Source organism: Carlito syrichta, unplaced genomic scaffold (genome assembly GCF_000164805.1).
Source record: "Carlito syrichta isolate Samal-C Ts95f unplaced genomic scaffold, Tarsius_syrichta-2.0.1 Scaffold311780, whole genome shotgun sequence".
Lineage (NCBI taxonomy): Eukaryota > Metazoa > Chordata > Mammalia > Primates > Tarsiidae > Carlito > Carlito syrichta.
In genome coordinates this window covers 634,001-649,633 of record NW_007255876.1, presented here as the reverse complement: position 1 = coordinate 649,633, position 15,633 = coordinate 634,001, and the positions used below count along the sequence as shown (strand labels likewise).

General features: G+C 36.5%; 1 protein-coding gene across 2 annotated transcripts in view; it reads right to left on the bottom strand.

Annotated features, from left to right (window-relative positions):
- USO1 (USO1 vesicle transport factor) overlaps positions 1 to 15,633 on the bottom strand; it is a 94,288-nt gene that overhangs the window by 15,042 nt on the left and 63,613 nt on the right. The window contains exons 11-16 of one of the 2 annotated variants that reach the window (XM_021718069.1): positions 12,433 to 12,573; positions 8,462 to 8,550; positions 7,916 to 8,070; positions 6,515 to 6,726; positions 5,083 to 5,103; positions 226 to 336 (exon numbers count right to left, since the gene is read on the bottom strand). In XM_021718069.1, coding sequence (XP_021573744.1) covers positions 226 to 336; positions 5,083 to 5,103; positions 6,515 to 6,726; positions 7,916 to 8,070; positions 8,462 to 8,550; positions 12,433 to 12,573 — 729 coding nt within the window. The remainder of the gene's footprint in view (positions 1 to 225; positions 337 to 5,082; positions 5,104 to 6,514; positions 6,727 to 7,915; positions 8,071 to 8,461; positions 8,551 to 12,432; positions 12,574 to 15,633) is intronic. The other variant, XM_008069060.2, reaches the window with a different exon arrangement.

The window sequence follows — 15,633 nt, the reverse complement described above, 5'->3', positions numbered from 1 at the left end:
GAAATTTTATATATGTATTCTGAACCAGCATTAAACAAACAACAGCATACACACATGCACACATCCCTCAAGCAAGCATCATTACAACCTTAACAGTTTAAAAAGCTGCAACACAGATAAGACATTGGAGACTTCAAACATTTTCAGCCTAGAGCTTTTTCTAATTGAGAAGAAAAATATAAAACATAAATACTTACATATATGTTACTAATACATAAAGGATACAAAGGGAACATTGGCTGAATTGTGAAGAAAGTGTGTTACTGCAATGGGACAGTTGCTCAGCCAGGTACAAAGTAACATTAATAATCCAACTCTTGTCTGTATTTTACTTCCCTGCAATAGATAAGTTGGCAGAAATTTGTTTTTCAAACTTAAAGTTACCCCAAGACCCCTTCCTATTTGCATAAAAAGAACTTTAATCTTACAAAAGATGTTCCAGAAATCCAGACTTTAAGAATTAAACACAACATCAATAAGGATACCTAATCTCAGACCAAGCGAAGTGGGGACGGACCAAAGGAAGGCCCAAATTCTACCTGTACAATGACCATTTGTATACCCAGTCCTGAATTGTACCCCACATCTCTAAAAATTAAAAGAAAAAAAAAAAAAGAATGAACAAGAGAGTATATTCTAGTGTAAAACACAAGTTATACTTTTCAAAAAGAACAGCATGCAGAAATTCATGATCACAAGCATATACTGGGTTATTTTAAATATTAGTGGTAGAAAAACCTGGTCTGCTGAGGAAAAACTTATGATGTAGAGACTTTTAAAAAATCTATTAATCCCAGGATAGTTTACAATAAACTTGTCAGGTAGATTCATGATATTTCAAACAGAATCTTAAAAATAATTCCTCACAAAAAGATAAATTCTACCTCCAAAAAAAAAAAAAAAAAAAAAATCAAGAAAAATCCAAAGAAATAATCTCCTAAATCATTTAGCCAAATTTCATGAGATAATATATTCTCTAATAAGAAAATAAATAAAACATGCTACAAACTCAGAGACAACATACCAGATAATAAGAAATCACAAACATAATCAGGAGGAAAAACAATTTAAGTGAGGTAAGTGCCCCAAATCACTATACTGCTGCCAAGTACAGTTAAACAATAGTGAAAATTAGCCTGTTCAATAAGCGAGTGCTCTAAAAAATTTTAAGACACATTTTCATCTTTTATGTAGAATATTCTTAGTTTATAATATTGACATTACCCATATTTATATTACTATAACCTCTTTTTGTTTTTAAGAAAAACTTTTTGAGATAAAATAATAACAGTAATTTCTGGAATTACTTTTGATAAAATATTCAAAAAATTCAAAGACCTAGACAACGAATGGGTTCATAGTAACCATCACTGTGTTTTAAAACTCCCCACCACCAGACTGCTCTAATCTCAGAAGCCTCCATGTCAATTCCTGGCTTTTCTATAGTCTACTTTCAGGTATTTTAAACATTGAATTATTGGCCAAGTAAGCAATGATATAAATGTAGTTTTTACATAATGCATCATTTTTACTTTTCCTTGACCTCTATGTCATTATTGTATCTGCTATTTCATGTTACTCACATAAACTGGAAAGTTAAAAAACTGGCCGGGCTCGGTGCCTCAGCCTGTAATCCTGCGCCTTGGGAGGCCGAGGTGAGTGAATTGCCTGAGCCCGTGGGTTCGAGACCCGCCTGGGCAACTTGGCGAGACCTCATCTCTACAATAAATCAAAAAATTAGCTGGGCGTGGTAGCGTGCACCTGTAGTTCCAGCTACTTGGAAGGCTGAGGCGGAAGGATCGCCGGAGCCCAGCTCGTCGAGGCTGCGGTGGCCGGGAGCAGCCACTGCACTCCAGTCTGGGCGACAGAGTGAGACTCCAACTCAAAAAAAACAATACAGTTATTCTCAACTGACTATGTATCATAGAGAACTATATCTAGTCAAGTTATAAATGCAAATGTTTTGTTTATCTACCTGGTTATATATAAGAAGTCTGTTATTACTCAGAATGATCATTTGCAGGTACCCACATTATATATATAAGAGCATCCTAACTGACTAATGTCTGAGTAAACAAAATCAGATTCAGATTTAAATATGAATTTTCTAGAAGTATGCTCTTTGGGGTGTAATTGAAGAATAAGAAGAGCAAAGTCAAATATAACCAGTTAGAAGACAGAATGGAACACTCCATTTACTGTAATGACAAAAAAAGATAAAACCATTTGGAGATGAACCTAGTCAAACAGTATGAAACCAAAAAAACTTCAAAGCACTCCTAAAGAGCACAAAAGTAGACATAAGCCAATAAAAATCATGGAAGTCTCAACACTATGATGCTCGTTCTCAGTTAATTTATAAAGTTAATGTGATCTGAATAAAAATATGAAAAGGTTTTTTTTTTCTTCTGGAACTAAATAACCTGATTCTGAAAATCATATGAAAAAAGTGAGAACAACTAGGAATACTGTGGAAAAAACTGAAAACCACCAAGAGAGGAGATACTAGCTCATGAACAGGCAGGAATCAAGAGACAAAAAAGAAAACCCAGAAATGGACACACATACAAATGGGAATTTAGTACAGAAAAAAGGCAGCATATAACCATCAGTGGGTTACAGATGGACTTTAAGAAGGATGGCACAACCAGACAGCCACTTAGAACAAGATCTGTGGACTCATATTTCATATAGTTCATTGAGAAAAATGAAACACAGAGTTTGATGCAAAAAAAGAAACCAGAAAGTGTGAGATAAAATATGAATAAACTCCTTAAAATCTTGAAGTGGAAAAGTCTTTGTACATATGATTTAAAACACAAAGCCATAAAAGTGTGGGAAAAAAAATCCCAAACAAAATATCACAATTAAGATAAATGACATACCAGGAAAAGAAATATCTGTTCACTTATATCAAAGATAAGAGTTAAAACACTTTTATTTTTATTTTTAAGAGATACAGTCTCATTCTATTGCCCAGGCTAGAATGCAGCAAATGGTGCCAATATAGCTCACTGCAGCCCCAACCTCTTAGACTCAAGCGATTTTCCGGCCTCAGCATCACTAAATTAAAAAAAAACTTAAAGAGATGGGTTCTTGCTACGTTGTCCCAGGGTTGTCTTGAACTCCAGGCCTCAAGTGAACTTCCCACCTCAGCCCCTCAAGTTGCTGGAAATATAGGCACAAGCTTCTGTGCCCAGCTAAACTCTTTAATATAAAATAGGCAAAGGGTATGAAATAAAAGAAAAAGTACATACCTCTCTGCAGAGCCCCTACAGTGTGAGAACCACTGAGGAGATTTAAAAAAAAAACAAATGGAACCTGGAATAATAATTTCAGAGCATCCTGAGGGTACTAGAAATTACAGACTTTACAAAATGGAAAAAACCGACAAACAAAATATTTAAAGTTGAGTCATCTCATCTTAAGTTATCTTTTACTTATTGCATTTTCTAAATAAAAACCCCTCTCATGTGCATTTCGAGTTTAATATTCTTGCACTGTTTACAAAAACATATAAAAAGCTAACTCTTAATTCTAAAACTAATTCTTAGTGTTTAAGCACTAAAATGAGGTTCCAGAATATTGCAGTCAGATTCATTTTCTGGTGGCCTCTGGGGACAGAGAATTAATAGAAACTTTCTGGGATTATGAAAATGTTCTACAACTTGTTTTAGATGGTGGTTAAGGAAGTATACTAAACCAACAAAAATCGTTATATTGAGCACATTTTATTATGTAGAAATTAATCCCTCAAATAATTTCCCTTTTAAATGGTTAACAGGTATACTTATAAAATACTTCCCTTAATATGAAAAATTCTGCAGGCTAAAGCTGCCAAATATTGTTTTGTTGTTATAAACACATTATTTTATTGTTATTAACATATGTTAAAGCATGCTTATATACAAAGATATAATTCATATCAGGGTCTCAGGTATTACTGTCTACATTGCTCAACTGAAACACATGCCCAAATATGGATATGAATGTGTACTCCTTTTTGGTCAAACACTCAAATAAAACAAAACAAAGCAAAACACAAATAATACTCTCCCCTCACACATCAATAACTAATTTTCAATGGTAGCTGTAGCATATGGATTATATCCAGAATAATCCATAATATTTAAATCTTTCAAATTAAAAATTATACTTAATATGAAAAATATTACTTACTATTGTATATTTTAAGTAATCTAATATAAAAGTCATATGCTGATTAACTGAAGACAAAAGTCTTTTTTTTTTTTGAGTCAGAGTTTCGCTCTGTTGCTCGGGTTAGAGTGCAGTGGCATTCTCAAGGCCACTGCAACCTCGACTGCTGGACTCAGGTGATCCTTCCACCTCAGCCTTCTACATAGCTGGAACCAGAAGTGCATGCCACAATGCCTGACTAATCTTTTTGATTGATTGATTTTTTCTGAGTCAGAGTCTCACTCTGTTGCCCAAGCTGGAATGCAGTGGCATGCTCACAGCCACTGCAGCCTCGACCTGTTGGACTCAGGTGATCCTTCTGCCTCAGCCTTCCAAGTAGCTGGAACTACAGGAATGCGCTGCCACAATCAGCTTTTTTTTTTTTTTTAAATTTATTGTAGAGACGAGATCTCACCAAATGCTCTGACTGGTGTTGAACCCCTGAGCTCAGCCAATCCTCTCGCCTCTGCCTCCCAAAGTGCTGGGAATACAGGCATAAGCCACCATATCCAGTCTGAAAACAAAATTCTTAACCCTAAATGCTACTTCCTTTGAAGTAGTTTCAGAGGAAATAAAAAAAGCAAGCTTGGGGAGAAAGACACACCAAACCAAAACCAAGGAACTCTGGAAAGTGCAAGCATCCAAGAGGAAGCACAAGTACAGCTTCAGATACTCAATCCCACAGTTCCTAGTAACAGTGACGCCACTGCAAGATCCCATGGAGGAAACCGGAGAGCCACTTCAGACAGAGAAAAACTTGCTGATGTGCAGCGGTGTGAGTAGAGTGCTTCAAACAAGCAGTTAAAAAACCAATCAGCAAAACCCAAGACAGAAAAAGTGTTGATGTAAGAGCAAAATGTCTAAACTTAATCAAGTGATACATACCCGTCTGTCGATCTTATCACCCTGCAAATCATACATCAAAAATTATTCATAAATATTACTACTTTGGAAAATTTAAGTCTAGAAAAATCCATCAAAAAGTTTGTTACAGTCCCTTTACAAACCCAAGGCAATAATTTGGATCGAATAGTGTAAATCTTTTATTGTATAAGAATCTTGTACAATATATTAGACATATTGCATACTTTAGAGGATAAAGAATAATTTTATAACACTGTGACTACTTAAGAGTAGGGAAGACAACATCATCTTTAGCATTTCCCAGTATGCATTCATAGTAATGTCAACATTAAGGGACATCTACGGTGATAGTGGTCAGACAGTTAATAACTGTTTGGCTTTACATTTTACAAGCTGTTTTTAACAGATAGCAACACGAGAATGCCAAATATTAAATAAGATATGAAAACGTTTAAGTAGCTTCTTTGGTCACTAAAAGATAAATGAGAAATCAAAGATAAAATAAGCTTTCAATTGAAGTAAGCCAATTTTAAACAATACTCATTATTCTGTTATCCAGAATTATTTTCTAAGCTTTCATTTATAACTTGATGGCACTATGTGTCTGTAAAAGCTCAAATTTAAAAAAGTTCAATGAGTATGAAAATTAAAAACTAAAGAAGGACATGGCCATCATCATGGGGAGCGGGTGGGATAACTCCACTGCTACAGCAAAATAATCTTAGACTTATTCACATTTTTATTCTCCCTGACTGTGAATGTCGATGATTTTGTAGTTTTGCTAAAGAAAGAATGTGGATTGTTCAACAGCAAGGTTGGTATATGTGGGTAAATCATGTAACAGTAAGTGATACTCCTAAATGCCTAGTATCTACACTTCAGTAAAGTTTCACTGTTGTCATTCAGAGCCTAAAGGAATGCAAAAGTTATGGTTATGTTTTTCTACATCTTACTAGGTAAATTATACATGTTGGGGACTTGAGGACTTAAGAACTCACAAACATCAAGTGGATACACAGTACAACTATATACACAATGGCCTGCTATTGCATATTTGTTTCTGGATGATCAGTGCTCTGAGAAGAGAAAGGAGGCACACACTATTGCTATTTTATTCTATTCCCTCTCATAAACCGTGTTGAACTGAGTTACTAAGAAGAAAGAGAAAATGACATGCAAGAACAGTGTGGATGATTCAAGAAGAAAACAAAACCCAAAATACATTTTTGCCCAGACACGTGTTTCCATCAAGAGGCAGACCTTGCAACTACGTGGCCACACTATTCCTGCAAGAGCGGTATTGCTTTCCCTCCACAAAAGTGTTTCTGGTTATGATTAACTAAGCAGCTCTGCCTGCCCTGTCCCTTACATCTGCATTTTCCAAGGATCTCCTACGTCATGTCATCGACTTCAAAAATACAGTTAGAACTTCCCCCGAGAAAGGGTCCCTTACCTGTGAGAGGATGTTGGTGCACTGCTGCAGTAGCGAAACTGGAGGGTTGCCGATACTGGTTGCAAGCTGCACCCGGAGCAATTGTTCCTTCTGGGCAGCGTTTCCTTGTAGCGCATGGGCAAGGGCCACAGCAGCACACCAGTTTGAAAGTGAGTCCGTAGAAAACAAGCCTCCACACAATAACTGGCCGGCGGAGACTGAATTGCCTGTTGCTACAAAGATGGCAGACCAGATAATAAAATACATTAAAATTTTACTGTGTGGGAGTAAACCATATTTTAAAAAACTATTGTCTTCTATGCACATAATAGTAAAAAATGCCATTTAAAAATTTGTTAATTAGAAGTATTAGGTAATATTTTCAAAACAATAAGTCTGCTTTTCAAAACAAAATGAACAATGACAGAAAAGTATCTTGGAAGAAAAACAGAACAAAGAAATACAGGTTGATACCCATTATCTGAAATGCTGGGGACCAGAAGTATTTCAGATTTGGGATGCTCAACCTATATTAGAACACGCTAGGAATCAAATTAATGAAATTAAGGAAATGCCACATCTTAATTATCCACTACACCCAGGATCTTATTTCATTTACAGAAAATAATTTTATGGTAATAATATTTTATAATTACATATTATAATATAATTATACACAATACATATTAATATAACAATATTTTATACTTATGATATGCTAATATTTTTTAAATTTTGGTAAAAAATATAATTAGACTTAATTTCTGAAAAAAATACCTCAATGTATGTAATTAAAATGAGCTCTACTGATATCTCCTATTACCTTTACTAAATTGCTCTTACAGTTTAGTTAAAGCTAACAAAGGTAAATATGTAAATAATTTATCTCAGGGAAAATGAAATATCTAAAAAACCCATAAAAAGGGTAATGACTCTAACCTACACTAGAACAAAAGAACAAATGTAATGACCATTAACAGCAGCTCCTGTTCACTAATATCTAATATATACCAAGTATTAGGGTGAGTGCTTTGCATATGTCATTGCATTAATCCTCACAATATTCCTCATGAGGTATTATCCCCACATCTAGAAGCATATTATTATCCCCCCCGTAACTCAACAAGGAACAAGTTAAAAATAACTTGCCCAAAGTTACGCAGCAAGAGAAGTGGAAATTCTATAATGGAAACTCTGGTCTGGCTCCAAAACCCATACTGTAGGCCTTGGAATTCAGGGGTTTTTCTTTTACTGTCTTTTTTTTCCTCCTTTTTTTTTTTTCCATTTTATTCAAGTGACAGAGGATTTTTTTTCTAAGCATACAAAGTATTTTAGGCTAAAGTACAGAGAGAAAATTTCAATTAAAAGCTCAAAAGACAATTACTTACTTTTTAAAATAGAAATTACAACTAAATTATTTACCATCAATGGTGGAAGGTAGAAGTGTTGACACAATTTCTCCTTGTCCTTTTTGGTTTTTATATAAGAAACACTGGAAACAATAGAGAACAGCACAGCGCAATACAAATGGCTGCCTTTCATTAACCATGGACATGAGGAGCACTACAATTGCCGGTCTGTTGCATTTAAAAAGAAAAGAACACAATAAAAGGTTGCAACTCAAGTATATAAGTCAGTAACTATTCACTTTTACTGATTAAAGAATAAAAAGCAGAACAGCAGCAAGCTAAGTATTTCCATTTCACAGAAAACTGCAGCTGAAAGAAGTGACTTGTATGACTAAGGATAGGCTAGGATGTAGAAGTAATGATCTGAACCTAAACAGCTAAATTCCAAAGATTACAAATTCTTAAAATACCAATATATTTATCTTGCCAGATAATTTCTAGTTTCAAAACATACAACTGAACATCTTTAAAAAGAGTAAGATGTGTACGTGAGATAGATGAACAGCCCAAAGTAACTTTTTACCTCCTCAGAGGAATCTCAATAGTGCCCTTTTCCTACCTAGGTGGGTTTGAAGGTGCATTTACAGACGCAAAGTAGTCTTGGTTTACTTGGCAGCCTCGAATCACTTCTGATACAGTATTTATAGTCTATTAAGGAGAGAAAAAACATTTAGAGAAAGTAACTCAAGGAAGAAAATCTGTTTTCTTTTTCTTTTTTTTTTCTCACTCCATTTCTCAGTCTCACTTCATTGCCCAGGCTGAAGTACCGTGCATACTCACGGCCATCCCAGCGTTGACCTGCTGGGTTCCGGCAATCCTTCCACCTCAGCCTAAAAGTAGCCAGAAATATAGGCGCACTACCACGCACAGCTAATTTTTAAAAGTTTATTGTAGAGATGAGGTCTCGCACCTGTGGGCTCAGGCAATTCACTTGCTTTGGCCTCCCAAAGTGCTGGGCCTCCCAAAGTGCTGGGATTATAGGCTGAGCCCACCAAGGCTGGTCGAATATAGGTTTTCAAAAGAAGAAAATGTGATATCCTGCTTTTTCTTTGAAGTGCCAAAACTCAGACACCAAAAACATCTATGATAACATTCTAATCTTGTAACATTTTCTCAAGGTAAAATTTAAAAACATTAAGCATGGACTTTCTGTTTATACACTTGACCATAGGCATTTAAAATCTCAAAAAACTAAAATTAGTAGTATTTCCTAATACATAAGATAATCTATTTCCATAAAAAAGAAAAATATGTTTAAAAAAAAAACAGAGAAAAATGTTTAACATGCAACAATTAAAAATTCAGGTTAAGCCAGGCTCAGTGGCTCAGCCTGTAATCCAGCGCTTTGGGAGGCTGAGGTGAGTGGATTGCCTGAGCCCGCGAGTTCGAGACCCACCTGGGCAACTTGGTGAGACCTCATCTCTACAATAAATCAAAAATCAGCTGGGCGTGGTAGTGTGCTGTGTGTGGGCTGAGGCAAGAGGATTGCATGAGCCTGGAGTGAGCCACAATCGTACCACTGCACCCCAGACGGGGCGACAGAGCAAGATCCCAACTCTAAAAAAAAAGTGCAAATAATAATAAAAGTTTTGGCTTGGTGTAGTGGCCTGCAGTTCCAGCTACTTGGAAGGCTGAGGCAGAAGGACTGTCAGAGCCCAGCAGGTTGAGGCTGCGGTGGCCGGGAGTGGCTACTGCACTCCAGTCTGGGTGACAGAGTGAGATTCCAACTCAAACAAATAAAAAATAAAAATAAATAAATAAATAAAAATTCAAGTTAAGAATGAAGTTGAAAAAAACTCCAAGAAAAAAAAATCAAAAAGACACACTATATTTCAAAACATATTGTAGAAAATATGTAGAAAACAATTCTTATTTGTCTTAAAAACTGATTAATCGATTTTTGTTTTTGTTTTGAGTTGGAGTCTCACTCTGTTGCCCAGGTTGGAGTGCAGAGGCCCGCTCACGGCCATCACAGCCTTGACCTACTGGGCTCAGGCAATCCTTCCACCTCAGCCTTCCAAGTAGCTGGGACTACAGGCATGCGATACCATGCCTGGCTAACTTTTTGATTTTTTGTAGAGACGAGGTCTCACCAAGTTGCCCAAGCTGGTCTCGAATCTGTGGGCTCAGGCAAACCTTTCACTTTGGCTTCCCAAAGTGCTAGGATTATACGCGTGAGCCACTGCCAGGCCAAAAAAATTGACTAATCAATTTTTTAAAAACTAGGTCTAGAAAGTCTAGTAACTTACTATTAGCATTGCAGAAAGAGAGCAAAAAAAATTATCGAGAAATACCCAAAACATCCTCAGAACTGAAGGACATCTATGTCTCTAGCTGAAAGTGACCAGTGAGTGACAAAAATAATTGGGGAATGAGGGGGTGGGGAAAAGGCCCACAGGGCAGTACGTCATTAGTAAATTTCAGAAATAAAGAAAATATCTTAAAGTCTGTAGAGAAAAAAAAAACCAGGCTACATTAAAAAAAAACAAAAAACAAAAAACACAATTAGGATTCAGAATGGCTTCAGACTTTTTAATAGCAATGCTGGAATGATGTGAAAGTTGAATGTTAGTGACTTCCAACCCTAAATTCCATACCTAGCCAAACATTAAATTAACTCTGAAGGAAGCGAAATAATGCTTTCAGATATGAAAGCATTTAAAACATTCTTTTGCCATTTATTCTTTTTTGGGGAAATTAAGGAAAACAAGATAGTGAACCAAGAAGTGGGGGGCAAAATATGGAATCCAAATCAAGATAGGTAAGGGAAATCCTAGGGGGATGGTAAAACAAAGTGCCAAGACAAGAGACATGTGGCAGAACTAGAGCCCAGACAGGAGCAGGAGGGAGTGTCCTCAGAAGGCCTGAGGTGAGAATGATGTGTGCAGTACACGATAGCATTAATAGGCACAGATATACAGATGATCAAGAGAGAAATTTTTAAAAAGGACATAGGACTCTATTTGGCTTAGCGGAAGGATTATTAGTATAGTTGTAAAAACATAACTCTGGCTGTTGATTTAAATATAAATTCCATAAGATAATTACGGGGTGACATGAGGAAGCAGAGTGAGAGGGGAAGTGGAACTTTACTTAAGGTAAAGAGGAGTGGGAATAAAGATAGCTGTTTTGGTATAAAACTTTTATTAGTATTATTTTTTGAGTTGGAGTCTCACTCTGTCACCCAGGCTGGAGGGCAGTGCCACGTCACAACCACTGAAGCCTCGACCTGCTGGGCTCAGGGGATCCTTCCATCTCAGTCATCCAAGTAGGGAACTACAGGCACGTGCCACCACGCCTGGCTAATTTTTCTTGATTTATTGTAGAGATGAGGTCTCATCAGGTTGCCTAGGCTGGTCTCAAACCCGTGGGCTCAAGCGATTCTCTCACCTCGGCCTCCCAAAGTCCTGGGATTATAGGCATGAGCCACTATACCCGGTCAAAACTTTTATTATTATTTGCACTCTTTTTTTTTAGAGTTGGGATCTTGCTTTGTTGCCCCGTATGGGGTGCAGTGGTACAATTGTGGCTCACTCCAGGCTCATGCAATACTCCTGCCTCAGCCTACAGAGAAGCTAGGACTAGAGGTACGTGCCTCCACACACAGCTAATTTTTTTTTTTTTTTTTTTTTTAGGAGGAATAGAGTCTTGTTTATGTTACCTGAACTTCTAGCCTCATGCAATCCTTCCACTTTCGCTTCCCAAAATCCTGGAATTACAAGTGTGAGCCTATGTGCCCAACTCCTATTATCTGTACTTTTAATGTGTATGTGTTAATTAGAAAAAAATTTAAAAATATGAAATAAATGAATCTTCTTTTCTTCAAATTAACTTTTATTATAGGTTAGAAAACAGAAAATGCCCTACATCAGGGAAAAATAATTTACTACTCAATGAATCTACTTGTTGAGTAAGATAAGTCACTTTTTTCTCAAAATTAAAAACATAAATCATACTGTGCACTCTTGTCGAATACAATATGAGAAGTCTTTTTTGATGAACCTGCTAAGTTTTAACATTATTCCTATCTATAAAACGTGAGGAATAAGTATATCTTTTGGAATCAGTACTGCCGTCATTATGTTAATTATATTTTAGTTAAGGTCAGTAAAGAATTTAATATGTAAAAATGGTAACTATTTTTGTTTTCCTTCAACTAATATCTACTTCTGGCTGGGCATGGTGGCTCATACCACCTTAGCACTTTAGAAGACGGAGATGAGAAGACTGCTTGAGCCCAAGAGTTTGAGACCAGAGTAGGCAATACCAGGAGACCTCATCAACAAAAATCAACAAATTAGCCGGGTGTGACGGTGTATGCCTGCAGTCCCAGCTACTCGTGAGGCTGAGAAGGAAGGATTGCTTGAGCCCAGAAGATTGTGGCTGTGGTGAGCCGTGATTGTGTCACTGCTCTTCAGACTGGGAGACAGAGTGAGACTCTGACTCAGACAAACAAACAAAAAATCTATTTTCCCCTAGGATTCCTGATTTCAATTTTTATAGGGTGACCTCTGAGTTAATTTGGTTTACCTCGGTCAGGATATCAGCAGGAACTCCAGTAGCCATCAGGATAGTACAGAGCTGTTGCAATAACCCACACTGGAACATAGCTTTCTGACAGCTACTAGTAGCACCAGGAGGGTTGGTGGGAGATACCAGTACACGAACAAGCTGTGAAAGACAAAATTTGTTTTTTAAAAATGTGAAAAGTCTTGAGGCAAATCTTATATATGTGCACAGGAGTCTGTATAAGGCCCCCCCCTGTGCTCAGCCAGACCCAGATGCTCTTTCCTTCATGCTCCCACGGCAGCAGTTCTGTAATAGTATATAAGACATGAGGCTATTTGCTTAAGGTTGTCTCCTTCAGGAGACTGTGAACTGCCAGAGGTAGAATTCCTAGAGAAACTTGCTCATTTTTGCATGCCCAAGAACAAGCAGAGTATTTGTTGTACATATTCAATAAATAAATAAGTTACAGGGTGGTAGATTTCTTATCAAAGAATAAATTATCAAAATAAGAATAATAGAGAAGTCTGTAAACAGAATAGCCTGAGGTGTGATCAATTCCCCCTAAAGTGAAATTATTTAAAGAGAGGCTAAAATTAACAACACGGTGAAAGATTCTTATGTTAGGGAAGTGGTTGGCCTCACTGATTGTTAATGCCAATTAAATCCCTATGATTCTATGATTACCCTGAATGTGAACAAATTTCAGAAACATGAAAAAGTCATCCCAAACAACTATTAATTGTATACATATCTTACATTTTAAAATGTTACATGTATATGCACAAAATCTGGCGTATCAAGATCAAATGGGGTATTTGTAAATACTTTGTTAACAAAGTGCTACACAAATGTTACCCATTATTTTACAGTAGACACAAAGAGGTAATCAACGATATAACAGAGTAGACAGAGTAGACTAAAACAATTCTATTACCACAATTGACATACATCATAGATTGTGACTTTACTAAGAAAGGGGATTTGTGTGAAGGAGGAGCTAAACATTAAAAACAAACTCTACAAAGTGGTATTTTTATTTTGGTAAGTAAAATGATCAGGAATCACTAGAATTTGAGGAAAACCTCAACCAGTAGTTACGTCAGTGAGTAACGATGAAACAGATTCAGATAGTTCCATATCTGGCTTAACAGACATTCTCAAAGAGGGTTGCTTATAATAAACTGATGTCACTATAGAAAGACTTCAGAATTATACTGATTTTTGTCCTTGTTTTGTTCCCCTTTAATTTCCTTCCTTCCTTCCTTTTATTCAAAGGAAATACCAGGCAACATATCATTTCTCCCATAAATAATCCTCCCATCCTCCCTCCCTTCCTCCTTTCTTTTTTGTATTCAAAGCAAATACCAGGCAATATATATCATTTCTCCCATAAATAATTCTGTATTTGGCCAGGTGCAGTGGCTCATGCCTGTAATCCCAGCTCTCTGGGAGGTTGAGGCAGGAGGATTGCTTGAGTCCAGCAGTTAGAGACCAGCCTGGGCAACATAGCAAGACCTCCATCTCCATATTGTTTTTAAAAAAAATTCTGTATGTATCTCCTAATAAGAATTTTTGAAAATACAATCATGCCATTATGATATCTAACAAAATGAATAATAACTCTTTACTATCATCTAGTAGCTGTTGAGTACCTTTACTGATGATGTAACTAAAGAAAAATAAATGATCAAATTTTCAAATGACAGAGTAGAAAGGATGGTAAACAAAGAGGGAACACTTTTAAGGAAAAGAAGATAAGGGAGAGGATCTAATAATAACATTTAAATATATAAAATATTATCACCAGGAATGGACTTGTATTGGTACAGAAGGCAAAACTAGAGGAAATTTATAGAAGTTATATCATGACTGATTTTTACTTAGCATATAGATTAAGTTTCTAATAACAAAAACTACTCTCCAATGAAAACGTTTTGAGTTTTCTAAGAGTCACTGGCAGTATCTGTCCAATAAAATGGTATAGAATAGATTTATGCAGGGATAGGAGGTAGAACTAGTCATAAAACTCTCATTCTATTTTTAAAAAGGAAATATTTTATGACTAAAAAACTTTCCAAAAGATGCCTTCCTCTAAATTTAATCTCCAAAATTTGAATAAAAAATTCCCAAAAGGACCAATTTCCGTTTTTAGTGGCCTAGAATTCAACCATGATAATAACTATGATGATGAATAATTCTAATCAGAATATATACATCCAAACAGGAAAACGATGCATTTTTATTTGGTTTATAATAGAGAGCTTGAAATACAGGCAACTCTAAATAAGGTTATAAAGAAAGAGTTCTCTCACAGGTACTGTGGCCTAGGAAGCCACGAATGTGCCAACTACTCAATCTTTGAGGTGGAGAATATATTAAACTGGCCATGTTTCCTGGCTTTGGCCCCCTTCCCTACCTTGGGGAGGTGAATCTCCTCTTTCTCTTTCTAACCTGCTTTCTAAATAAACTATATTTTCTAATCATTAAAAAAAAACTGGGGGGGGGAGATTAAAAAATACTTTACTTTTTAAGCAGTGACACTTCAAAATAATTCTTCATATACTACCCTAAACCATAAAACACGAGTGGGCTCCTCAGTTCATACTTTCACTGTTTGGCAGGAAATATAAGCTTGTACATGTCATCGGATCCTCTCACTTTAATCACATTTTGAAAATTACATTTCTAAAGGAATATCCTTCACTAAGAAAGCAGTGTTGCACCTGCACTCGTGTGTTTGTTACAGCACTATTCCCAATAGCAAAAACAAGGAAGCTACCCAAGTGCCCATCCATGGTGGACTGGATGAAGAAAATGTAGTGTATATACACCACAGACTACTACACAATCACACAAAAGAATAAAATCATGTCCTTAGCAGCAACATGGATGTAGCGGGAGGCCATCATTCTAAGTGAGTTTTTCCGGAAACACAAAACTGAATCCTGCATGGTCTCGCTTGTAAGTGGGAGGTAAACACTGGGCACATATGGGCATAAGGATGGGAACAACAGACACCAGGACTACTAAACTGGGGTAGTGAGGGAGGGTGAAAGGAAGGGAGGGAGAGGATTGAAAACCACCATCTGGAGGGCAGGCTCAATGGACGCCCAAGCTTCACCATCACACAATATACCTATGTAACAAACCTGCACATATGCCTCTTGAATCTAAAATGTTTTTAAAAAGGAAAGAAAGCAGTGTTGAACAAAGATATCAAGC